The 25,120-nt window shown below is 39.1% G+C and overlaps 1 protein-coding gene across 5 annotated transcripts in view; it reads left to right on the forward strand.

Moving 5' to 3' along the window:
* The window catches only part of LTBP1 (latent transforming growth factor beta binding protein 1), a 466,869-nt gene that overhangs the window by 342,758 nt on the left and 98,991 nt on the right, over positions 1-25,120 (forward strand). For all 5 annotated transcript variants that reach the window (XM_077486428.1, XM_077486427.1, XM_077486431.1 and 2 more), the window contains 3 exons: positions 11,003-11,167; positions 24,580-24,771; positions 25,050-25,069. In XM_077486428.1, the coding sequence (XP_077342554.1) occupies positions 11,003-11,167; positions 24,580-24,771; positions 25,050-25,069 (377 nt within the window). The remainder of the gene's footprint in view (positions 1-11,002; positions 11,168-24,579; positions 24,772-25,049; positions 25,070-25,120) is intronic.

Raw genomic sequence — 25,120 nt, forward strand, 5'->3', positions numbered from 1 at the left:
CTCGTCATTGCCATTTGGGTTATCTCATCATTCAACAGATTATCATAGTCTTCAGTCTGTGGGGGTCTGTATGTTACTCCAATTATAAGGGAAAGTCCCTCTCTGGTTGGAAGGCAGACCCAGAGAGTTTCAAGTATTTCAATTGTTTTTTTGAATTAGCATTAGCCTTTTGCTATTTTTGACATATATGGCAACTCCACCTCCCCTCTTTCTTACTCTGTCTTTCCTATATAGTGTGTACCCTGGTATAGTTATGTCTCAGTTATTTGAATCCTTGAACCATGCCTCTTTAATCATTCAGAAAATCTTTCTGTACAGAGCACACATCAATCTGGCACAAATCATTGGTACCAAGGTGCACAACATCAACTGCCCCCTCCCTGTATACTGGTCTCCTCCACTGCCCCCTCCTCCTGTATATCAGTCTACCCCACAGCCCTGCTCCCTGTATATCATTCTCCTCCACAGCCCCACTCACTGTATACCAGTCTCCTCCACAGCCCCCCTCCCTGTATACCAGTCTCCTCCACAGACCTGCTCCCTGTATACCAGTCTCCTCCACAGCCCTGCTCCCTGTATACCAGTCTCCTCCACTGTCCCCCTCCCTGTATACCAGTCTCCTCCACAGCCCCGCTGCTTACCTCAGAAGACCTTCTGTCTTCTACCTGCTGGATGAAAGCGGCGGCAGGGGAAGGAGGATTCACACGGGGAGGAGAACACACCCAGACAGGTAGTTCTACAAGTTCACTGTCTCCTGCACATGCACTCCCCCCTCACTCTCTCTAGCAGTGATACTCTGCAGCCAGCACTGGAACTACCACTGCAGTGCCGCCTCCTCGTATACCTGAGCAGAGAGAGCGGACGGGCACTGTCATCTTGGAAGCGACAGCACTTTCTCATTGAGTCCGAAATGAACTTCAAGCAACCTGGGGGTGGAGGTTGGGGCTGGGAAGCGAGTTCTCTTTGATTTCTTTGGCAGTCTGTCTGGCAGCACAGCTTGAGTGCTCATTCCTCACCGCCACATGTAGCCAGCATGGTGCCCCTTACTGATGTGCGGTCTAGGACATATGCCTACCTTGCCTATTGGTAGCGCCAGCCCTGTCTATGGACAGGCTGGTTGTGCTGAAGTTGATCAATCTGCTGTGTTCTGACAGGTAGTTCCTGTCACCATCTGTATCAGATTTTCTTGAGTTTCTTCAATTTCATTCACATGTCTTTGGCTGCAAAAACCTTTTTTTAATAGGTGATCTAGATTTACTGAAATTACAATAATAAGTACTATATTTTGGCAAAAGCAGTACTATGGTTTTTTGAAAGGAGTTTATGTGGCAAGTGACCAAGGTAAAATTATATGTTCTCAGTCAACGACAGTAATTTGCACCTTCTACTTTGGCATGTCTCCAGTTCCTGTGCCTTTTCATGCCTTATTTCAAATATATGTAGGATACTGTATATGTGACATGCCGTGGAAGGGTTATTCTATAATTGTAGACACGACTAGGTTGGCTCAGATTCATATAGATAAACACAGAAACAGAAGAAAGTTTCAAACCCCAATTTTCTCATAAAATTTCAAATCATATATCTTTCTTCGTACCAGATATTATATGCAAGAACATTTTTGAGTATATTTTTCCTTTCAACACCTGGCAGCTAAGCAGTAGAAATGTTGTAGCACAGACCAGAACATCAGTGCTTGAGCAAATATGCGTTTGTTTTTTCTTTCTGATACATATTTGTGAAGCAGTTTGGAAAGATTTGGAATTAAATGTTTTTAATTTACATTTGGATTTCATGGAGTACGATTGCTTTCCTTGTCTGGTAAACCCTGTACTGTACATCCTATTCGGCTTCTGAACTGATTTTCTTCCCCTGAGAATGCAAAAAGGAACTGGGGTGTATCTCAAATGCAAACCATTTTTCCCTTAACCCTTTTGTATTCTGAAGTCATTAATGTCTAGATGCCCAGGCCCAAAAAAGATTAAAGTTGTTTATTTTAGGTTTTGCATAATTAGTAAAACAGTGACACAGAGCTCTGTATCCAAAGGAAACAAAAAATAAATAAAAAATGAGGGCCACGAGGGGTTCAAAAACAAAGAAAAACTAGAGCAAGCAACACTGATACAACCATACACACAACATTCATACTTACCCTTTCTCTCATTAGGGACCCAAACTGTCAATGACAGACTTAAATGCGAGATACCAGCTGTCCTGGCATCTGGTGGCACTCAAGGGGGGATTTTATTAGGGTATCCAGTGCAGTATGGTTGGCAGTTAGAAGTAAAAGCATTATGAATCAGAACTTACTAATTGTACATGAGAGATGTACAGTAGAAGCAAGTCAAATGTAGCTTTCCTTTGGATATCTACAAATGGCCCTGGAGTAATATATTAAAGTGGTTGTAAACCCTTACATATACCCAGTGAAGTGACTGGCCATGGATGATGAACAGAGATTAAACAAATCCTTTGTTTAGACAGATGTAGAGAAGAGAAGACTGCAGACAAACAAGTAAACTAAAGTCCAGGATTTATAAATCTTGTCAGAGTGCAGAAAAAAGGGGGCAGAGAGTTGAAGTTACACTCTACGGAGCTCAATGAGGAAAGCTTTTGGTGATTTGAGGGAAGAAACACACTTTATCACACAGCTCACGGTAGCAGAGCTGAGGCTGTCAATCTGCTGGAGGTCCCTCCCTGTCACCATTTTTTCTCTTGGTGTCAGGAAAGATTGTCAGAAAGGACTCATGCTGATAGCAGTGGAACAGGACAACACTTTGTGCTCTTAATTGAGGCAAGTACACACTTTCGAGGGATATGCTTTGTTCATATTTCATGTTTGAGGTTTACAACCACTCCTCCGGACAAACATTTGTAACCATACCAACCCCCTAACGCAGTGCCAAATTGTAAAAAGTACTGTGGTCAGGAAGGGGGTAAAATCTTCCGGGCTGTAGGTGTTAAATAAATGGTATTGATTAGTACATTTTCTTATACAGTTATGCTATTTTATTATAAGTTGTCATATTTTTTTTAGTTGTAGTTACAAAATTAAAACTAGCTTCCCATTTAGTGCCAGTTCACACCAGAGCAATGTCAGACATCAGATCAGTACCACACTGCTGTGCAGATCACATGCGATGTCTGTGCAATGCAAATTCAGACCAAAATGGTGCAGAACCCTTTTTTTTGTCTGCACCAGAATCGGATTGCATGGGTGTTTACCGATTCCTGTCCAAATTCACAGTTCACACTGCGATATGCAAACTGATCTGGGGGTGTCATTAACTTTCTATTGAGACTCGCAATGGTTCACATAGGGCTGCGTGAACTGCCTGCGAGTTCTAGAAGATGCGATGCGGGAACCGGCACTGGAATTGCGCTGGTTCCAGCATCGCGCTAGTGTGAACCGGCACCAAATTAATATGGTATTTAATCAATATGGTAAGCCTCCCTTACTCAATTCTATTGTTTCAAAGTTTATCTTAAACATTTGTACCTTAAATAATAGTAATAATATCTGATGATGGGCTCTCCTGTCATGGTGATCCTTTGTCCCTCCTGTGTTGCTGCCCTGTCTCACGCTCTCACAGTGGAGGCCACGGATGACCATATGTACACATATTACACATGCATGGTCCATTGTTGTAACTCTCAGGAAACCCTTCCACAATCCGTTCCAAGTTGATAATAACATTTTGGCTATGGATACACAATTACATATATTATTTGTCATGTAATATTGATATCATTTATCAAATGAGAACGACAAGTTGATACAGTGTGTAGCTAGACAGATATTTATTTACATCAGAGGTTTATAAATAGTTAAATCAAAAATAGATAATGAAATGTGGTTAAATATGAAATGTGGCTCTGTTCAAGTTCCTAGCCCTTAGTAGTGCCGTGGAGTTGTCTGGAGGCATTTCTATATTCAGACTATGTGTAGGAGTAATATTCTCTGTCTACTTAAGGCATTATTTTGTGTCCCATGCACTTTGCTATATATAATGAACCCTAGACAGGGTCATTTTTAGCCACCATTGCTGTTTATTTTGGCTTGTTGAGTGCTTTCTACTTGGCTGCAACAGATAAAATGTCAGAGAGACAAGATGTTCTCTCCCAGGAGAAGTAGAGACATTTACGCTGCATACCACATTATTAAGAGATATATGCAGCCTGCTATACAGAGAATTTATGTTGTAGAGCAGTCTACTTTTACTATTCAGAGCAAAGCTCATTTTCATTTGATTGATGGTGTAAGAACATAGTTAGGTAACTTATATCTCTAGCACATAAGTGCATGTTTGAAACATCTGTTGTATTTAAATAAATCGAGTGCTTAAATTAGTACAAGGCCGTGTTCTGTGCTTTATAGATCAGGACATTATTAACAGGTCAAAAACATTGTATAATATATAAGTTATAACCAATTACCTACGGTTTTAATAGTGATGTATTATTTCGCTCTCAAGCAGCCATTGTTTTCCAAATGAACAGAACACCGTAATCTCAGCAATACTTTTTAACAGATTGCTAATGGTTGATCAAATACTTACAGCTGTCTTTAGCATACAGTATATGTTCATAAAATTTGCCATCTGCTTCTCTGATCCTGCTTATAGGTATTACTGTTGCTCATTTCTGCCATTCTGAGTGTAGCCTGTAAGATGCATATTACTAAAGGGGTAAGTGGTTCTAAAAGGTAAAATGTTTTTTACCTTAGAGCCCTTTCACACTAGGGCCGGCCATGCGTTAGCTGTAAAGCGCTGCTCGATTTAGCGGCACTTTACTGCTGTTTAAGCAGGCTTTTTTCGGCTGCTCGCGGTGCACTTTAACCCCAAAGATGGGGTTAAAAATACCCGTGTTGCGGTACTTCCGAAGCTCTTTTCAGGCAAGCACTGCCCATTCATTGCAACGGGCAGGGGCATTTTGGCTTTTTCTAACTTCCCACAAGCGCACTGCCCCAGTGGGAAAGCACTCGGGCTTTCACATTCGGGCGGCATGGGAGGCAGTTTTCAGGCGCTTTACAGACGCTATTTCTAGTGCTAAAATGCCTGCAATCTGCCTCAGTGTAAAAGGGCTCTCAATGCGTACCTTGCATTGAGGTAAAAAACATTTTCCCATTTGCTGTGTTCTTTTACCACTACCCCCTTTCCCCCACACATTGTCTTGTATTGATACAGCGCTGTGTCCTTCTGCAGTTCTTCTCTCCTGTCTCTGTGCTCTCACAAGCTGGGCTGAGAGTGGCGGGAACCATTGGATCCTGCTTCCGCCAGTCAAACCTTGAGAGCAAGGGCAGGGTGAGCTGCACAGTGTGTGTCAATGGACTGGAACAGCCCAGCTCAGGATCGAGCCCGCACATCGGCACCCACAGCAAGTGCTTGCTATAGGGGTGGTACAGAAGAGGAGGAAATAAGATCACTGGTGGGGAAATAACCCCAGAGGTGGAGGTTCGGGGAGCAGGTGAGTATAACATGTTTATTATTTTAATAAAGAAATATGCCTTTAAAACCACTTTAACCTTATTTACTGATCTCAGTGAACATTCACTTTCAAGTTAAACTGTGTTTACTTAAAGAGGAGTTTCCATTTGAATTTTTTTTTTTAAAAGTCAGCAGCTACAAGTACTGCAGCTGCTGACTTTTAATAATTAGACACTTACCTGTTCCAGGGTCCAGCAATGCGGGGGGTCGAAGCTCCGCTCGTCCCCCCCTCCACTCGGCGGCGGCGCCATTTCAACTGTGAAGCCACAGCCGGGCACCCACTACGCATGCGCCTGCGACGCCGGGCGCTGTGATTGGCCGCGCAGTCATCTGGGACCCAGGTGACTGAGAGGGCAGAGCTGAGCACTTCCTGCGCCGGAGGGAAGTAATGTCACCAGCCCAGGCACTGAAGGAGGCAGACTACGAGGGACCCACTAGTAACAGACATTTAGAGGTAAGTTTAAAAAAAATCCAAATGTTTATTTTTATTTTTTAAGGAATTTTAATCATTTTTTGTGTGCAACATCACTTTAAATTAGCCAATTTTATGCTAGCAAAAATCCTTTTAGGCTCCATTCACACTTGCGTTACTCCAAAGTCGCACGATTTCCAGTGTGACTTTGGAGCATGACTTGAGTTTGACTTTTGATTTGATTTGAACACTCTCTGGATGTAAGTCGTATCACAAATTTGCTGCAACATGTCATGTCACACAAGTGTGAATAGAGCCTTAATTCAGTCTTTATAATTTCACTCATTCCGTATTGTGTATATTAGGGAATACAGCTAAAAACCAACAAATTGCTCCATCAGGTTTCTGAAATCTTTAAAGTGGTTCTAAAGGCAGAGTTTTTATTTTTATTTTTTTTACCTATATGCCTTCTCTGCATTAAGATACATTAATATAAAAAAAAAACTTCCAACCCCCCCCCCGCCCCGCCCCGCCCCCCTCCGCTCCGCTTTCTACAAATACCTGAACCCGATATCAATCCAAAGCTGTACCCAAGAGCTGCTGCACTAAGCTGCTCTCTCTCCTCCCTAGATATGGAGACAGCAGTGGGAGTCATATGCTCCTGCTACTGTCAGTCAAATCCAGTGAGGAGGCAGATGGGGGCAGGATCAAGCTCATAGTTCCCAACTGTCCCTGATTTCGAGGGACTGTCCCTAATTTGTATCAAAATCCCTCTGTCTCTCTTTCCTCCCCATTTGTCCCTCATTTTGGTCTGATCTATGTATATAAAATGCACTTTTTATTTATTTTTTTTGTTTTTCCAAGTGCTAAACCTTTCATCCAATTTCTAAATGACTGCATTTATAAATTTCAAAAGCCAGTATAAAGGAATAGTAGTGCTAAAAAAAACACTGGTGGGTTGAACTATTTTTTTTTTTGTATAATTCTCCTTTAATGGCAGGAGGTGTTCCTATGCCTACATACTTTGGCTAATAGGTGTCCCTCGTTCCCATCTCAAAAAGTTGGGAGGTATGCATATTATATGTGTCTATAGAGACACGTGCAGGCTTGATCCGAAGCCAGGCTATGTGTTCCACCGTAGGAAGAGGTTTGCTATAGGGGCAGACAGAAGAGTTCAGGGGCCGCTCTGTACAATACTATTGCACAGAGCAGATAAGTATAACATGTTTGTTACTTTAATAAAAAAATTTTTTTTAGTAAGAAACAGTATTAAAGTGGTTGTAAACCCCTCTGTGCAACTTGTACCTATAGGTAAGCCTATAATACCCCACCCCGTCACGTGCCCGCTGCACAGAGGGTGTGCCGATGCTCATGGCCACGGTTGCGATGACCACTGGCCACGAGAGATTGTGAGCAGGAGACACAGAACAGAGGCGAGTGTGTGTAAACACACACTTCCCTGTTCTGTTCTGACAGTGGTGACAGATTGTGTGTTCCTGTTAGCTAGGAACCACGATCTGTCACTTCCTCTAGTCAGTCCCCTCCCCCTTCAGTTAGAATCATCTCCCAGGGAACACAGTTAACCCCTAGGTCGCCCCCTAGTGTTAACCTCTTCACTTCCAGTGACATTTTTACAGTAATCAATGCATTTTTTATAGCATTGATCATTGTATTAATGCCAATGGTCCCAAAAATGTGGGTTTTTTTTCCAAAATTGTTGCTCTTTTTTTGTTTATAGCGCAAAAAAATTAAAAATGCAGAGGCGATCAAATACCACCAAAAGAAAGCTCTATTTGTGGGAAAAAAAGGACAGCAATTTTGTTTGGGTGCAATGTTGCACGGCCGCGCAATTGTCAGTAAAAGCGACGCAGTGCCGAATCGCAAAAAGTGCTCTGGTCAGGAAGGGGGTAAAGTGGTTAATACTGCTTTAAGGTCAGGAGCTGTAACCTATATATAGAAACCCAAATCCACCTTTCAAACCACAGCCCAATCAATCCACAATTAAAATGAAGTAGAATTAAAATGCACAGAGTCTTGCACACTATTTTTAAATGCCACACTCCCAGATGACAGGGCTGCTTTTTACTAAGGCCCAGGGAGCCATCATGACGGGATAACTTTAAATTACACTTAATAAATGCCTGGAAAATAAATATTTTTGTATACAGAAGGTTTTAGTGCAATGAATTCTAATGTGAAAAGGAAGGAGCTGCAATCAAAACAAAGCATTTATCCTTATGTACAGTATCATTATTAAAATTCAAAAAGTGGCAATATCTTTCTTTTTATTGGGCCTATAAAAATTTCTCCTCTCCGTCATGTTTATTTAGTCTTTTTTACTTCCATAAGTTGGAACTGAAATATGTAGTTTATAATGTATTATGGCTGGCAGACCTCAGCATCACTTTGCTGTCTCATGAAGTGAGACTGGCACTTTGCCTTCGCCCGAAGTCCTGGATCCTGCTGCCAGGCTGTTTCACGCATTCTACGATCAGAAATATGTACCACAGGCAGGAAGGGTGAAATATTACCCCTTAACAAGCAGCTGGTGTAATGCCAATAAACAAGTGAAGAGAACTTTGTAAAATTCTTTCTACATAGCGTTAACTCTAGTACGGTGTTTTACATCTAGAATTGTTCCTTTTTATACCATCTGTCCTAAATAAGTATTTTTCTTGAACCATCCCATTATGATGATGAGTTGTTACTCCCTCTTTCTTAAGCTGGCCTTACACCTGTAGAATTTTGTTAGAATATTTTTGTTTTCAGAAAGTTTTTTTGATTGTCTAAGAGTTAAAGGGGACGACTCAACAGTCAGTTTTGTTCAGAGCAAGCAAAAAAAAACAAAGCAAAGCAAAAAAAAATAAATTGAAGGACAAGGATTGAAATTTTTTGTCTAATCTAAAGGGGAACAAACTAATTTCTAGTCAATAAATGTGCTTCCGGGATTGAAAAATCATAGTCTTATGTGCATGCACATATCAAAGTCCCACTTCAAGGGGTAGGACGAGCGAACATTCAAATTCTTCAGGTGTAAGGCCATCATTATCAAAATTCAACACCAGGATTTCCAGGTTGCAGGTAGCATCAGTTGGCAGATTACTGTGAATCACTTAAGGGTTGTCACACACGTTACAATCTGACTGTACAATCTTTGTATAAATAACTTTAGATTTACCAAAACTGTGCAATATAAAGTCCTGTCTGAACTAGCCAATCAAGTTGTATCCAATCATACAGGCCCTTGTACTCTATAGTTGATGATCTAAAGGAGATTGTAAAATCAGATTGTTACCTATGTGGTGAGCTCATTACCATCTTTTTTACCTTTATACATTTTTATAAATAAAAGCTATTGAAAATTTTTAAAAATTGCTAAGCCTGTGGTTAGTTTAAAGCAGTTATACTGAAGCTTGAAGTAAAAAAATAAAAAAGGTGGCCAGGCAGGCCGTTTAGTGCAGAAGAAACGTACTATTGGATCTACTTATGAAAAATTTGCTTTGCGAATGTCTCATCATTCCTACAATGTAATAACTACTACCTGTAATGTTTGTAATATGTGTGGCAGGTAAATGTAACATTCTCTAACATTTGATCCTAAGCGCTCTTTCACACGGGCGATCCACCCGGGGGACTCCACTTTGCTCAGCAGGGATTGCTCTGCTGATCCCCGTTGAACCGGCAGATGACAGATCTATCACTGCTCACTGTACAGAGATGGACCTGTCAGAGCCCTGCTGCCCTCTATGGGAAGATCAGATGAAAATTGACCACCTTTTCTTCCGTTCCTATGCACTAGTCAGATGGAAAATAGGGTCTCCATCCATCTGGATTTCACTGACAGGATCAGATCGGACAGCAGCGGAAGTGAGCAGACATGTCACCGCTGACATCCGCTGCTCCATAGGGCTGAATGGAGCATCCGATCAGGTCCACCTGAAAAACTGACAGGTGGACCTGATCGGAAAGCAGGTATAAAAGGGGCACACATGGGGACCTTGTAGGCATCTGATCCGCTCCGCTAAATTCAGACGGATGGAAACCCTATTTTCCATCCATCTGGAGGATCGAATTGGATGAAAATGGACAGGCAGATCCGTTTTCATCCGATCCCCCATAGCTGAGAGCGGAGATCTGACAGGTCCGCCTCTGCACAGTGAGCAGAGACGGACCTGTCATCCACTGGCTCAGCGGTGATCAACGGAGCGATTCCTGCTGAGAAAAGCAGAGTCTGTCAAATGGATAACACATGACTTATGCTGGAAACAAAGACCGTGGAACTGATTTACTAAGGGCAAATAGACTGAAAGTTGCCATCAACTTAACTTAGCTCTTTTGACCTTCAGTCACCATCCAATCATGTGCAAGCAAAACTTCAGTTTTTTTTTTTCAATGTCATTCTTTGCAAAGGGAATTTGCACCACATTCACTAAGCTAAGGGAAGAATTCCCTTGCAAAGTGAATATTCCCTTGCAGAGTGAACAGTCTACTTGCCTTTAGTAAATCAATCCCACAGTCTTTGTTTGATGAATTGTACAGTTCCATGGCTGTAAATTTTAATACAACAGTGATCTATATTTGTCTGTGGACTCATTGCTGCAAATCAAATCATTCATTATATGAGTTAAGGAATAGGCTATAATAACTTTGGGCAAGCCAACGCAATCGTGGAGTTCTGGCTCTCAGAGTTCTTCCCACTGTTTTTCATAGGATTTATCCTAAATTTACAATGTAACTTTTTGTGATTTTTTTTTTATTGATTCAGAGGACCTGCGTGGCAGCAGGTTTTGCTCAACAATAAAACAATGAAATATGGAAAGATTAGTCATTATGCAGCAACACAAAATAAGGTCCTTGCTGCCATTTTAATTTTTAAGTGAGTAAAGGGTTAAGCCATTTCTCAGATTCATCTAGCTTAAGGTTGAGATACCTACATGACAAATAGAAAATATGCCCATGGCTTGGTATAAAAGGCATGCCAGTATTAGCAGTATGCCAGTAGACAATCTTCTGTTGCTTAGTATCTGTGAGAATAATATCTAAACTGTTCTGTAAATATGGATTGTATCTCTCCATTAACTTTCTTTTGTCCTCCTTCCCACAGCTGAAAATCTTTTGGTGTCTGAGAAGGGACCATGCTACCGGCTTGTGAGCACTACAAAGCAGTGCATGCATCCTCTGTCTGTTCAACTTACTAGGCAGCTCTGCTGTTGCAGTGTAGGCAAAGCCTGGGGGCCCAACTGTGAAAAGTGCCCAGTAATTGGAACTGGTAAGTCTAAGAACTGATGCTTTTGACATATTGTATCAGTTTTGACAGCGTTGCCTGTTTATAAAACTGTTTTAGGAACGTCTTTACTCATTTGTTCTATGTCTCTACAAAGGTAAAACTAATTTAATAAAATCTATTTTGGGAGCATAGATGGATATAACCAGTTTAAAATAGCCTTAATACCCCTTTTTACCAATAAATTAATGATAATGATAATGATTGATCATTATATAATGATGGCAGGGAATTTTCCCTGCTGTCATAATACAATAGCTTCACAGTAGGGAGTCCCTGATCAATTTCCTGATCAACACCAAGTGTGTTAATGAGGTAATCAAATTATTATTATTATTTTTTTTTTTTCATTCAACCCGCTGGTTAAAAGGAAAAAAAATGCCTCATCTATGGCCTGCAACTTTCTTTTACAGAAATGAAAATGGTTTTCCTTCAGCTGCAATTGGGGTAGATGGTAATTTTACAAAAAAAAAGTTAGGTTATTTAACTGTAATAACTGCCTATTTCATAAATGTTAGGATACAATGAAGTTATTTTTGTTTTTGGAAGTGGTTAAATATATTATAGTATAAAATGTAAAATGTTACTTATTAACTATCTGTTACAGTACATTACATTATATTCTGTGCCAGTGTCCCACCTTCTTACATTAACTGTAAACCTGTAGATCTATGATACACTGAGTAAATGAAAAGTCCAATACATTTTCAGAATGTATTTCATGTTTAATAAAGGATGTAAACCTTAAAAAGATATTGGGATTCTTAGAAGGACATTGTGACTCCACAATAGGGATAAAACTTTTCCGCGGAAGGGAGTTTAACAAGACTCGTGGCCACTCATTAAAATTAGAAGAAAAGAGGTTTAACCTTAAACTACGTAGAGCGTTCTTTACTGTAAGAGTGGCAAGAATGTGGAATTCCCTTCCACTGGTCTCAGCAGGGAGCATCGATAGTTTCAAGAAACGATTAGATAAGCACCTGAACGACAACAACATACAGGGATATACAATGTAATACTGACATATAATCACACACATAGGTTGGACTTGATGGACTTGTGTCTTTTTTCAACCTCACCTACTATGTGACATCCTTGGCTATGGGGCTATGTGTTTCTATTAATGCATACAGGGTAGGGAGACACAACTCTAGCCCCTGCATTTAAAGTGTTTAGAAAAATACTGATGGTTTATTAAAATTGTAAATAACTAACAACACAGCATAACCCCAGTTCAGCTTTGAAAAGACAATATCACATTTTGTAGATTTTTGAACATTAAGTGAGTATGTAATCCCCATGTGATCATTTAGTTAGTATGTGATCTCCATGACACTAACAAGCACATAAATTGTCAGTGGTCTTAGGCCCTGTACACACTTGTACATTTCTGGTGCTTAAAAAAGATGCACACAAAATACACATTGAGATCTGTACAACTAAAGTAAATGTTTCTATTCACATCTCTGTATTTTCACCCAGCGTGCATTAGAAATACAAAAAAAAAAAAACTGCATGAAATATCTGCTTTGAACACATATGTAAATATTGCTTGCATTTGAAAAATAAACCAGTCCTTCGAATTGGAAATCTTAAGCGCTACTTAGGTTTTTTAAAACACAGCAACCAATCAGAATGCTGCCAAGGTCAGACTGGTGCAAAAATTGTTATGGTATACTTCACTGAAGAATGGAATTGTTATATACGGCTTTAGTTATATAGTGCATTGACAGAAAGACATTTAGAGTTTACCACTGCTTTTAGTTTGGTAACAGGGCCTTGACCTCACCAACTTCTGACCTATGCCCCACCCACCAGATCTGTCTCTATTATCCTCCATCTAATGAGAGCACTCTTATTGGTCACTGAAGCACTGTCATTGCAGTGCAGGCTAGACATAGCTTAAAGTGATATGAAACTCTCTTTTTTAAGTTTAAAAGATTCAATCTAGACTTATTTTTATCACTTGACATTTCTACCTGTTCTTAAAATTGTTTATTTGTCCTCGGGGTTCCCAAAGCTGCTAGATCCTCCAGACCTGTTTGTGGGTGTCTCCTTTACCCAGCTGGGTGCTAAGGAGACATCTGTGCATACACTCTCTGTTTTGGTGCTGTGTGTGTCCAGAGACACACCCAGCGCTAGAAAGGCCCTGCCATGCCACCTGCCCTCCCAAAATTTGATTGATGGCAGCTGAAACTGATTGCTCCACTGCCCTCAGTGTCTCCTGCACATGAAAGAAGTTCAGATAATGGCCTGATCGATCCCGAAGCTGGTGGTGGTGACAGAGACAGAAGGTACGTTTTTGGGGACAGGATGTAATACATGTACTGGAGCATGTTTTACCTGTATGCTGTGAATGCATAAAAGCATAAAGCCTTTAGTACTACTTTAATGGACATGGCATAGCCCATAAAATGCACTTTAAAGGATGTGGAAGAAACTAGGAACACAATAAAATAGTGTCTCCGCTATCTTGCTCTGTGTAAACTGTATTATTAATTTACCATGATGCATTTGAGGGGGGATTGGTGCAAGAAGAATTCTAGGGTATTAGCTACAGGACTGCATATTAGGAACTTAGGAAAAAAGTCAGTTTATTTAAGGTCAACCTACCAACAGCTGACATTTCAGTTTCTGATTCTGGCTAAAATACCTGACAATTATGAAAGATTTTGCTGTCAGATTGTGTAAGGCCTACAAGAGACCTGTGGCATCTCTAGCTCTAGCTACCAAGGTCCACCTAAAATGGCAGGTTTGGTTAGATTGACAACAATGTCTGACTTTAAAGTAGTTCTAAAGTCGCCCCCCCCCCCCCCCGGCGTGGCTTAACAGCACTGAGTGTGTCTATACACACACACAATCCAGATCAGGTGTGTGCCTACATGGGTGCCCCATGCACATGATTTGCTTGAGGGGGCCCCTGCAGGAAGGATTAGCCTACAGGGCTGCTGGGGGAATCCAGGTGAGGAGGTAATGGACCATTCTATGCAATAGCATTGCACAGAGCAGGTAATACCAATTTTTATTTTTAAAGCAAAAAAAAATTACCTTTTTAGAATCACTTTTAACAGTACTTTGAGTTTATATTATGTAGAGCTCTTCCATGAAATACCATTGATAATATATGCCATAAAAATCATAAGTACTATTACTTACTGTAATTAAGCCTTATCACATTATGCAACAGTGTATACAAAAACAGCATTATATTTGCGGTTCTTCGTTTTATTGAAAAATCAGGGCTGAGTAGCTTGTTGTTTTTGGTCACACAGTTAGTTTTCTAAATTGATTAAAGGTCAAAGTCGGTAAGTGTTTGACAAGCGCTTTAAGTGTTATGTTAATTAATGAGTCAGTTGAAGACATCAAGCTATGGACACAGAGCTGCAAGCACATTTCCACAAGATACAGTTTACCCATTTTAGAAGCTTAGAACTTTAGGTTAAAGCTGAAATCCAGGCAGTGGTAAAATACATAATTTAACACAGCTCTGTGTTCATTAATGTAGATAAGTTCAAAAAATGTTTAGATGTGCTTCTAAATAGTAGATACAGGCACTCAGGATGAAGTGGATTGACTGGTGTCTTTATTCAACCATACCAGCTATTTAACATGTTAAAATGTGTTTTTTTAAATGTAAGAAATGGAAGTATCTAACTTTTGATATGATATCTGTCTCTTGCAACCCAATGTACAACAGTGATTAGACAGGGAGAGGAAGAAGCAGCACACGGAACCCATCAGTTGTGCAGCAGTACTCCTGTGCTACTAACGGACATGCTATTAGGACTAGAAAACAGAATACAGTAAAACCTTGGATTGTGAGCATAATCCATTCCAGAAACATGCTTGTATATCAAAATGAATTTACCCATAAAAACTCAATGGAAACTCAAATGATTCATTCCACTTATTCATAAGTTATTCAGTGTATAGTCCATATAAAAATATTATAGCTATGTAACCAGGTTGTGTAACCATAAAAACCATCCACAAATGGCAGCCTCCACAGGGGGATTAGAAGCAAAATCCAGCAGGATCTACAGAGTATAAAAGTGAAGAGATGCGCCTCTAAAGTCCCGTACACACGATCGGACTTTGCGACAACAAAACCGTGTAAATTTGTCCGAAGGGTGTTGGCTCAAACTTGTCTTGCATATACATGGTCACACAAATATTGGGCAACAATTACGAACCTAGTGTATACTAGAGGTACTATGGGCTTTGGGCTCCTTCTGCTAATTTCGTGTTAGTAGAAGTTTGGTGAGCATTGATTTGCGCTTTTATTTACGTGTTTTTCATTTAGCATTTTTCAGTTCGTTTTTGATCAACAAGCCATGTTGCGGAATCGGAGGGGATAACATGTTATTTATTATTGGCCTTGGAGTTATTGCTTTGACATTATTTTTTTGGTTAAATAATGATTTACTTCAAATGACAGTTTGGGAGTAGGCAGTTACATTTAAAAAATTACAATGTAAAATTGACAAGGGACATTAACATAGTTGTATCTTTGATCTTATAAACTAAGGGATAGTGGTGTTGTGGTAACTTGCACAAAAAAACCCAGAAAAAAACATAATAATATTATTCTTGATATCACTAGAAAAAAAAGCCTTTGAAAATTTGTTTACAATAACTCTATCAGTATCACCAGCAAAGCATCTTATCCCATTAAAGAAGAAGAGAATTGTGCGCTGCATTTGGAGAGTTCATAATTTTCCACGTCACGAATGTCAATTCTCCATTACAAACACTAGTTTACAAGACTGACTGCTTGTGCTTCGGAGCATGCGTGGTTGTACTTTGGACTTTTGTCCTACGGACTTGTGTACGCACGATCGGAAAATCTGAAAACACACATTTGTTGGCGGAAAATGTAAAGACATGGTAGCCAACATTTGCTGGCAGAAAGTCCGACAACAATTGTCCAATGAAGCATACACACGGTGGGATTTTCTGCCAACAGCCTGACATTCATCATTTCCCGTCAGAAAATCTGATCATCTGTATGGGGCTTTAGTGTAGCTATATGTTGCTAAATGTTGTACCTTCACTAAATGTAACCATATTGCTACACTTAGAGGTACCTCTCTTCTCTTTTATACTCGGTTGTGACATGACACTACTTATAAATCAAGACATCGCTTGTATGTCAAGTCAAAATTTATTTAAAAATTTTGTTTGTCTTGCAAAACACTCTCAAACCAAGTTACTCTTAAACCAAGGTTTTACTGTAATAGAAAGGTGGGCTCAACAGTGTGCTGCTTTTCCTTTCACAGGCTGGAAGGGGGACAAGACCTGCAGACCACCATATTAACTGCAGCAGAGAAAATTTGATCTTCTGCCCAGGCAGGGTTATACTGTGTTGGCAGAACTGTGTAAATCTTGTAACTGGATAGGCAGAGATATAAAACATTTGCCATATCAAACCACAAATGTATTTCATCTGTTTATTTTTTTTTATGCCGGGAGTTCAGTTTTAAGTGTATAATTGAATGCATTCCTTATTAATCCTAGAGACTGTAAACTACAGTTGCTCCTGATACCTTTGTTACGCTCTGAGTTACGTAGTTAGTGTTATTTAAAGTTGTGATTATTGGAGTATGGCATCTGTACTGCAAATCTGGGCAAATCCATGGAGCCAAGTAGCCAATTCTCCTAACTGCTCTATTGACGTCAGTGGAAATATTCTTGTTTCTGCAGATATTCCTGGCTTCTAAATTGGAGTGACTAGCTTCTGCATCCCAGAACTACTGTATTATATAGGATTCCATTTGTTATAAAAGGACTAAAAGTAAGGTGTCTGCTGTTGCCCAAATTAAACAGTTTGGTTGCATGCACTTAAAAAGAAAATCTATCATTTGATAGAGCTATCGGACATGTCTAGTACATACAGGAAACCCAGTGTACAGTCTAATTTAAAGTTTGAAAAATTTTCAATCAGTTTTTATTATTTCATTTTGATTATAATGGATTTCCATATATTTGCCCAGGACTTGTATACAATTCTAGATGCAAGATGACATTACTCTTGGGCTGCCTGTTACCTTTCTGATTCAAATAATTTGATGGGCAAAACAAAGTCTTTGAAAGGATACACTGACGTTGTTGAGGCTGCACCTTTAACACTATCACTTATGCCGCGTACACACGACCGGACTTTCCATCAGAATAAACTCTGACGGTCTTTCCGACAGAGTTCCGTCCGAACAGACTTGCCTACACATGATCACGCCAAAGTCTGTTCATTTAGAACGTAATGACATACGACGGGACTAGAAAAGGAGGTTCAATAGCCAGTAGCCAATAACTTCCCTTGTGTCGTATTTGGTCCTTCAGACGAACAGTTTTTCCAATAGGAATTGATTCCGTCGGAAAGATTTAAAACATGTTCTATTTCTAGGTCTATCATACTTTTTAAAAAATATAGTCCGCTGAAGCCCACACACGATCAGAATATCTGATGAAATGATTCCGTCGGAACCCTTTCTACCGAAAAGTCCGGTCCTGTGTACACGGCATTAGGCATAACTGGAGCTTTTAGGTAGGCTTCAAAGGACACCGCTTCGTATGTGTGTTCATCATAAACTCCCTCAAGCATATATATATATAATGTGTGCAGTATTGCAAGATTCTCTGCAAAAGCTTCTGTAGTGTTGACAATTAGACCTGCTAGGCAATGGAAAGAGTTACCGGCGGTAGTTTCATTCCAATATGCATCATGCATTTATAGGCACTTTCCCAAGTAACTTCATTATAACTTGTGCAGTGATTTTGGTGTTCAAAAAAATTGTATGAATGACTTGTATTGAGAAAAGGATAGTGAAATATTACAGATTGGTGTGTCCAGCACATACTATGACTATATAGTGAGGGTAAAAAGTATATGATCTTCTGCTGATTTTGTACTTTTGCCCACTGACAAAGAAATGATCCGTCGATAATTGTATTAGGTTTATTTTAACAGTGAGAGACAGAAGAACCACAAAAATATCCAGACAAATGCATTTCAAAAAGTTATAAATTGATTTGCATTTTAATGAATGAAATAAATATTTGACCCCCTTCACAAATCATGACATAGTAGTTGGTGGCAAAACCCCTGTTGGCAATCACAGAGGTCAGATGTTTCTTGTAGTTGGCCACCAGGTTTGCACACATCTCAGGAGGGATTTTGTCCCACTTTGCAGAGTCTCTCCAAGTCATTAAGTTTTCGAGGCTGATGTTTGGTAACTTGAACCTTGAGCTCCCTCCACATATTTTCTATGGGATTAAGGTCTGGAGACCGGCTAGACTACTCCAGGACCTTAATGTGCTTCTTTTTGAGCGACTCCTTTGTTGCCTTGGGTCATTGTCATGCTGGAATACCCATCCACGACCCATTTTTAGCAGAAAAACACCCCCAAAGTATAATGTTTTGATGGTGGGGATGGTGTTCTTGGGGTCATAGGCAGCATTCCTCCTCCTTCAAACACGGCGAGTTGAGTTGATGCCAAAGAGTGTGATTTTGGTCATATCTGACCACAACACTTTCACCCAGTTCTACTTTGAATCATTCAAATGTTCATTAGCAAACTTCAAATGGGCCTGTACAAGTGCTTTCTTGATCAGGGATTTCAGTCCTTTACAACGTAGTGTGTTACCGATTGATCACTGTCCAAGGAGAACACAGTTACATGGGTGTTGTGGACATTTTGTGAAGATGTATTTTAACGTATCACAGTTAGTTGGGGTTGTAGTTTTCTTTCTGTACTTTCTTCTTATTTTTTCTAAAACTTTCTCATTTGATTTGCTTTAGTTCTACATTAGCTTTAAGCTTAAGCAATTTCATCCTAAATATGACTGTAATAATTACGATTTTAGGGCCATATGGTCTGCTGTGTTTTGGTGTTAGCCCTTCTAGCTAAGCAATAATGAATTATGTTGTGTGACATTTGTTAGGTATGCTACTTTTGTATGCAGTTTCAGCAGTTGAATGTTCTTTGTACTGTACTGTATTTTTTACTTTGAGTGCAGTGATATGTTTAGAACTTGTGTTAGCATGCATGTACTAATCAAAAGAAAGTTATGTTTACTTCAACTATATAATGAATTTCTTTTGAAATGAAAATATTTCTTCTTGCGTTTGTTAAAATAGAACAATCCCGCATGAGACATTATGTGATATTTATATTTTCATAGCGTATGCTTGATGGACCATTTGAACAAATATACATCCTCTTTATATTGGGCTTGTTGTAAAATGGTTGTTGCAAGTAAGGGAAATGTATTTTACTTATTTATACAGTTTGCTTACTGATGATTTACAGATACAATTTAGCTGGCCTTTTTAGTTTACATTCCAGTTTTTGTCATAGGGGAAATGTTGATAAAACCCATTGGCAAAGGTAAAAAAAAAAACTAGAATGGCCATCTAAAATACACCACATAGCCCATCACATTTCTTCACAGCAATCTACAATAGTAAAGTCTAAAGCCCCATATACACTATCAGATTTTTTGCTGATTTTTTGTCTTCAGATTTACCAAAACCATGTAGTGCAAGGGCTTGCCTGATTGCATACAAATTGAAACTCCTAAGGTTTGACCTCATATTATATGGTCAAACAAAGAAATGATTCAAACCTCCATCAGTACCCCATTAATTGACACCTCATCCCTTTTTAGAAATATCAAAAAAGGTTTTTTAAGGTAAACCAAGCCTAAGGGAGTGGGATGTTAACGGTGCAATGAGTCAAAAACTGTATTCTTATTAAAAAAATTACAAAATTTATTTATACATAATTCATAAAAGCAGAACAATGATCTGTATAATCATACTGAGGTTATATACAACTTTGTGGTCCAATAGATGGTAAAGTTGAGGTAGTTGCGATTGATTTATCCCGACATGTTTCGCTTAATGCTTCATCAGAGGATAAGCCAACTACCAACATAATAAATTCAAAAAAGAGAAAACATAAATTAATTTCACAAAATACATTTCTTTGTACATAATTCATACAAGTAATCGACATATATAGTGTTTAAAGGACACGAGTGAGGTTCAAAAAAATGATGGAAATATGCTCACCCCCATTTTACCGACCCATTCGTACCCCAGGAAAAGTTATATGACTACCAGATGGATAGAGGAATGCAGGGCAACAAGTACAGCAGCCAGGCAATATAGCTGGAGAGGGCATAGACGGCGGCTAATTGGGACAGAAAAATTGTATCATATCAGCATACTATTTATAAATAAGAGCTATGTTGTTATTATATTTTATACTATAGTCAGTATATAGGAGTAATCTGTAGCCTTTTTAAAAAAAAGAGAATTATATTTTAATATAGCAATCATTTCAAGATTTTTTGCATTTTTAATTTAACAAATATTTTATACTGGTGGGGCCCAATTACTATTTATTTAAATACATCCACTTACATTTACTGATGATAAAGTAGAATTTCCTTAATATATTTTATTTCCAGATATTATATTATATCCACCAAAGTGCATAAGGAATTCTCCTTCAGGTTAAGACAAGCCCAGAGTGATAGCACACTCACATGGGCTCTACAACCTGTTTACACGATATCTAAGAAAGAAAAATACATTTACCATTAATTGAAGTGTGGATAAAGAAAGAGAGTCATTCTCAGCAATCAAATGTTAAAGCTACTAACCAGCCAGCAAGCGTGGACTTCCTCCTAGCGCGGCTCCCCCACAATAGAGCCGAATGTTTTGTGTCCCAATAAATATACCGCCGTCCATCGAGCCGGCGTCTGACGTCAGCGGCTCGATGCGGACGTAAACAGCGGCAGTGCGCCTGCGCGAGAGAGCCATTAGGGGAATCTGGAGACTACATTTCCCACAAGGCCTCGGTGCAAACACTGGTGTTCAGGGAAACGTACAGGAGGGGGCCGCCAGAGCGCAGCTAAAGCAACGCTCTGGCTAGCACCCACATATTGCTCCAAGAGTGTGTGTTTCCCCATTCTCGCACGTAGGGACCACCGCTAACCAATGGGCAGCCCGCTCAATCAGATATAATCCGATCCAGCAAAGGTGCCCTCGGGCGTCCATATGCTCCTCTCCAATGCCAAAGTGCCAAAAGCTGCCGACCAGGAGTCATGCATCATAATTACATGCGATATTCGAACAAATCATGAATCGCATGCCAGACCACACGTGGGGAATGGAAAAGATTTATAAATAAAAACCAATGGGGGATAAAAAATACAAATAGATAAGGGGGGCAGAAAAATATATGTATATATACCCCAATATATCAATCGGTACAATCGCGATAATGGACCAAATCAATCGCGAAATCCGTATATATATTTAATTTCGTGTCCCAAAAACAGAATTCACAATCTACTTTGAATATCAATAATATGGAGTATCACAGATAAGTATTAATATATTTGACATATCAAAATGATATACAACCATATAAACAATAATTAATAAAAAACAGGACGAGACAAAACAAGACTGAACAAGGGAAAAACACAGCAAATATCATCCCCCCAACCCACCCCCCAAAAATCAAAAACCCCAGACCAAAGGTCCTCAAAGAAATGATCGATAACTCAAATTTTCATTAAACCCAGGAAATATTATTGCTTTTAAATTATATATCCATCTTGCTTCTATTTGTAAGAGTTTTTTGTCAACACTCCCCCCTCTTGAAGAGAGTGGGACATGATCTAAAGCCTGGAATCTAATATAGTCTGGGTTAAAGTCATGATGTAGGCCTATATGTCTACCAATTGCTGTGGTCATTTTTTTATTAAGGATTGGTTTTATATGGTCTCTCATCCTTATTGCGAAGGCTCTTTTTGTTTTGCCTATGTAAAATCCTCCACACCGGCACTGCGCCAAATACACTATGCCAGGTGTGGAGCAGTTCACACAGGATTTCAATTGGTGCCAATTTCCATTTGGTAATCTAAATCTACTACAGCTAGCCATATATCTGCACATATCGCAATGTCCGCATGGGTAGGAACCATATTTCCCTATTTTGGATTCATTATCACAGTCAATATAATGACTATGTACCAAACGGTCCTTCAAGGAGGGAGCGCGTTTGTAAGTAATCTCAGGACATTCATTAACATATTTCTTCACCACAGGGTCGGCTAATAGTAGGGGCCAAAATGTCCGTATTATATCTCTAAATTTCTTATTTTGATTAGAATGTCGAGTAATTAATCTTACAGTTTTGGTTATTTTAACAGGTTTTTTAGTAAAAATAAGGGTATTCCTATCTTTTTGCTGGACTAGATTATATGCTTTTTTCAGGCATTTGTGGGTATATCCACGTACTATTAGTCTATCATGTAGCTCTCTAGCTGCTAATTTATAATCTGATTCCTGACTGCAATTTCGTTTGAGCCTGAGATATTGACTATACGGTATAGATCTTATCAGGGATGGTGGATGTGAGCTTTTGGCATGTAGAATGGTATTTCCAGCCGTCGGCTTCCTAAAGATAGAGGAGGTCAGTAGGCCTTCAGAGTCAACATGAATCTTTAGGTCTAAAAATTCAACCTCCCTTCTATCATATTTAAGAGTAAAGTAGAGGTTATAGTCATTAATCAAAATTTGTTGGAAAAATTGATTTAATTCAATTTCAGTCCCAGACCAAAAAATAAGGATATCATCCAAATACCTATACCAGGCAAGGACCTTTTCAATCATGGGTATCATATCTTCTCGCGAGAATAGTTATTTTTCCCATCCCCCCAGGTACAGGTTGGCATACGATGGGGCACATTTGGTCCCCATCGCAACCCCCTGTACCTGGAGGTAATGGGTCTGATCAAACTGGAAAATATTGTGTCTAAGCACAAAGTTCAACAGTTCAACTACAAAGTCCGTATATCTAGCACCTCGAGGGCCTCTTTCGCTGAGGAATGTCCGCACAACTCCCACCCCCCTATCATGGGGGATGGCGTTGTAGAGACATTCCACATCGACCGTGACAAGCCAGCAATCTGGGGGTAAAGACATTCCCTCAATTGTTTTAAGTAAGTCTATCGTATCCTTAATATAGGAAAATAATGATGTAACGTGTGGACGTAGATAGTTATCAATTAGTGAACTACTGTTTTCCGTTAAACATTGGCAACTAGATATTATTGGTCTTCCCGGAGGTTCTAATATAGATTTATGAACCTTCGGGAGCGCATAAAAGGTAGGTATCTTAGGATCTTTAGTATTTTGAAATTCAGCTATATTGCCTGGCTGCTGTACTTGTTGCCCTGCATTCCTCTATCCATCTGGTAGTCATATAACTTTTCCTGGGGTACGAATGGGTCGGTAAAATGGGGGTGAGCATATTTCCATCATTTTTTTGAACCTCACTCGTGTCCTTTAAACACTATATATGTCGATTACTTGTATGAATTATGTACAAAGAAATGTATTTTGTGAAATTAATTTATGTTTTCTCTTTTTTGAATTTATTATGTTGGTAGTTGGCTTATCCTCTGATGAAGCATTAAGCGAAACATGTCGGGATAAATCAATCGCAACTACCTCAACTTTACCATCTATTGGACCACAAAGTTGTATATAACCTCAGTATGATTATACAGATCATTGTTCTGCTTTTATGAATTATGTATAAATAAATTTTGTAATTTTTTTAATAAGAATACAGTTTTTGACTCATTGCACCGTTAACATCCCACTCCCTTAGGCTTGGTTTACCTTAAAAAACCTTTTCTCATATTATATGGTTTTGGTAAATCTGAAGACAAAAAATCTGCAGAAAATCTGATATTGTGTATGGGGCTTAAGTCAGAAACATTGGCTGGAACAAATTCAGAATCTTTGCTATGCTGAACGGGGAGTTGGTGGAGGGGGTTGCCCGAGGCTCAGAGACCATTGGTTTTTATGTCGCAAAATTCATAGACATCAATGAGGAGCCTTGCACCCATGAACATGGGCTTGTGTTAATTCCATGCTACAAACAAGGTTGTAAAAAAATGTTTTTAGCCAGCCCAGATTTAAACAAATCCAGTAGTTAGGCATTTCCTTGGTTTGGCTATGTGGCTTTTTACAGATATCAACGCTCTACAAGTTTAGAGCATATCATTTCAGTGCTTTCTTTATGGTAAATTCTTGTGCTTGTCATCTGACAACAGTGAAAGTACAGTAGACATGCTTGACCCATTAATATATATATATATATATATATATATATATATATATATTCAACGTCTAACATGAAGAGGTTCAAACCCCAACCAATGCCACTATACACATTTCTGTAGGGTCTTCTAGTGTTCAGAGCACTACATTACACACATGATTATTAGGAGACATTCTTAGTGCCTCACCAAAATCCTCGGTCCACCATAGTGATTATGTACTGTATACTTTTCTCTCTTTATTAAAGCTGCTTTCAAAGAAATCTGTCCTGGTGGAATGGGCTACACAGTCCCTGTGCTTCGAGGACCAGCACTTGTTAGACCATTTACTGTGCAACCTCCAGTCAGGACAACACTTCAAGCAGTCATAACAAAAGAAGAACCAGTAGAAGCTCTGTCTGTTTCGCAGAGAAACGCTCCAGATCACAATGGAAGAGAAGGTAAGTGAGGATATGTACATTTGTATATTTACACAACACTAAGCGGACATTTTAAAAATATTAAGCCCTTATCTTGGAATTTTTCAAGTGTTTAAGATACTTCAAATAGCTTTCTTTTGAATTTTTCATTCGCCAACATAAATTTCAAGTTTAAGTCTAGTATTACATACTATTTATATTTTGGTAATTTAGTTATTGTGTTTTGGCACTGTATTTAGATTTTATGCTAATTTATCTAGTGTGTCTATTGACTTTATTTTATTTTATCCTTCTCACAGGTTTTGCTACAACAGATCAGGTAATGATCTCAGAATATTTTATTATTTATTTCCATAAACAAGTAGGTGAT

This window comes from Lithobates pipiens, unplaced genomic scaffold (assembly GCF_037356315.1).
Source record: "Lithobates pipiens isolate NorthernLeopardFrog02 unplaced genomic scaffold, aLitPip1_a1.2 Scaffold_18, whole genome shotgun sequence".
Classification (NCBI taxonomy): Eukaryota; Metazoa; Chordata; class Amphibia; order Anura; family Ranidae; genus Lithobates; species Lithobates pipiens.